General features: G+C 40.4%; 1 protein-coding gene across 1 annotated transcript; it reads left to right on the top strand.

The window, feature by feature from the left end:
* Positions 1–1,900: 1,900 nt before the first annotated feature.
* Positions 1,901–2,801, top strand: LOC118345331 (the record flags this gene model as incomplete). Its single annotated transcript, XM_035686973.1, has 1 exon — positions 1,901–2,801. A coding segment is annotated over exon 1 (901 nt), but the record flags the coding sequence as incomplete, so codon positions are not given.
* Positions 2,802–2,837: the final 36 nt, after the last annotated feature.

Below are 2,837 nucleotides of genomic sequence, written 5' to 3'. Positions count from 1 at the left end.
TATAAAAAATCACGTGAAAGTTATATAATAGCCTTTTTAGTTGATATGCAAATTAAATGAAAATTAAAAAGCGTAATGATATCCTTACATTTCTTTTATTATTATTTTACTACACAGGTTTTTTTTTTTTAACTCTTTGAATTTAGATTAAAAATTTTAAAACAAGATATTTTTATATAATCTAATAAAAAATAAATTTAATTATATAATTACAATTATATAATTAAATTTATTTTTAATTACATTAAATGATTATATTTCTAAATGTTTAATCAATAGTAAAACGGATAAAACATTAAAAACCGACCAAACAGCAATGACACTCAAATTTGAAATGGAGGTGAGGACGTGGCAGGCGATTAGAAATTGCTCTGCTAGGGTTGGGATTTTGCACGCATGATGGCGGCCGCTGGGGCTCCCAAAGGCCCCCTGGCACCGTCAGGGAGACAACGAACTTACTCAGACTTGGTGGCACAGACCCCTCAGCCTTTGCCCGAAGTGGATATCCCGCTGCGACCATTGAAGTATCTTGAAGGGGTCCCGTATATCGCATTCACGAAGGAGGAGGTGGACCGCTCTGCCGCCCCTTTCCGTTTTTCTCTGGTATTGAAGTTCTTGAAACAGAGGCCATCGCTGGATAACATTCGGGTCTTCGTTCGATGTAGATGGGGACTGGAAACTCAACCAGTGATTTTGGCAATGCTCAATCCGAGATCAATCTTTGTCAGGTTTGCCAATGAACTTGATTTTATTAAAGCTTTTCTAGGGAATCTTGTGAGGTAGAAGGGGTTTATTACCGTGTGTTTCAATGGAGCCCTGAATTTGATGAAAACTGTGAATCACCTATGGTACCGATATGGATAGTCTTGCTAGGCCTTCCCCCAAATTTCTACCATGAATCCTTTCTGAGAAACATCACCCTGCCTATTGGGCAATTCATCCGACGGGATAACAGCACAAGATGTGCAACTCACACCAACGGTGCTCGGGTTTGTATTAGCATGAATATTTCGAAACCACCTCTGGAATCACTTTGGATTGGTATTCCTAACCATCCATTTAGTAGACTCCAGGAAGTGATTTACGAGACTCTGCCTGCCTTCTGTAATCGTTGCTGCACCCAGGGACATAATATATCTACCTGCAAATGGGAAGGAAGAAAAGAAGGGAAACCGCGAGGGGAGGGAGTAAAAGCTCGGAAAACTTGGATGCGTAAAGAGGAAAAAGAAAATCTTGTTATTAAGGAGGGATTGGAGTCTATTATTCCGGTTGGGGGGGACCAAAACAGTCTAGGTTCTGGGGATAATGAAGTCCTAGTTGCTCAAGTTGTGGAGGAAGAAGAAGATGAAAATATGGGTGTTTTGCCTGTGGTTGAAATTCATGAAGGGTTGTGTGTTGAAAATAATGAGAGGCTGGGAGTCAATAGAAATTCGGATCTAGCTATTTTGGATTGTAGTCCAATGGTAGAAGGTGAAAACTGTATTCTAACAGAAGTGGTTGAGGAAGGTGAAGATCATGGTCAAATTAGTCTGACTCTTGCTGTTATACCACCTGAAATGGATGAAAATAAGGATGGCCATCAGAATTTAAATCATCATTCCGAGTCGGAGGTGGAGGAGGTCTTGGAAAGCTTGGGAAAATGTAAGTCTCATTTCTCAGACTCGGAAAACAGTGCTAGTACCAAAGGAGAGATTCGTGTAAGGAGTTCTACCCGGGCTAGGAGCAGGCCCGAAAAACTAAACCTATGATGAATCCTATTTTGTTCTGGAACCTTAGGGTTGTTGGAACCTCCAAACGCAGATTAGAAAAAATTGTTAAAAAATTTATGCCGGAGATTATAGCTATAGCAGAACCTTTCTTGTCTGAGAGACATTTATGTGGGTTACAAAGAAGTTTAAATATGGCAGGTGGAGTTTCTAATGAAGAGGTTGGAGGAAAATTATGGATTATGTGGTCTCAAGGAGTCCTTGTGTCGGTGGTTCAGTCCACTAATCAGTTTATTACTGTCAATATGACAGTTAATAATAGATGTGTTTGCATTTCTTTTGTTTATGCAAAATGCCTACAAATGGATCGGAGGGAGCTTTGGAACTCTTTGTCGTCTGGAATTGTTGACTCTCAGCCATGGATAGTTGTGGGGGACTTTAATGTCATAAGAAATGATCAAGAGAGAAGAGGAGGTCGGCCAAGACCTTTTTCAGCAATGGAAGCTTTTAACAAATTTATAGATACAGCTGGATTGTCGGAACTAAGGTTTGAGGGGAATCAATTTTCATGGTGTAATAATCAACAGGGAAGTGCGAGGAGATGGGCTCGATTAGATCGAACCTTGACTAGTGTAGAGTGCATTACGATGTTTCCTGAAGCCTACATGCAGTATTTACCACGTACTACATCAGATCATGCGCCAATTCTAATCAAATTGGAAGCTGAATCTGTGTCGTATGGGTACCCGGCCTTTAAATTTCACCAAACGTGGGTTACGCATGACTCGTTTCTGGATTGTGTTGCTAACGCCTGGGAGGATGGGATTGCGGATCATGGGATGGCTAGACTGGCCAGGAAGTTAAAGAAACTTAAACAAATTCTTCAAATATGGAACCGAGAAGTCTTTGGTAATACAGGTCAAAATATCCAGCATTTAGAAGATAGATTGTCTCGGCTGGAGATAAAACTGCAGGAAGGAAATAATGATGAGGATGAACAAGATTATTTAGTGGCAAAATCAGAATTGGATCTGTGGCAAGATAGGGAAGAAATAAGGCTGCAACAGCAAGCTAAACAGACTTGGCTTAAGAAAGGTGAAGCCTCGGCTCAATTTTTTCGGGCCTTCAGTG

This window comes from Juglans regia, unplaced genomic scaffold (assembly GCF_001411555.2).
Source record: "Juglans regia cultivar Chandler unplaced genomic scaffold, Walnut 2.0 Scaffold_23005, whole genome shotgun sequence".
Classification (NCBI taxonomy): domain Eukaryota; kingdom Viridiplantae; phylum Streptophyta; class Magnoliopsida; order Fagales; family Juglandaceae; genus Juglans; species Juglans regia.
The sequence above is the reverse complement of the archived record's forward strand: the minus strand, read 5'-3'. Positions and strand labels throughout refer to the sequence as shown.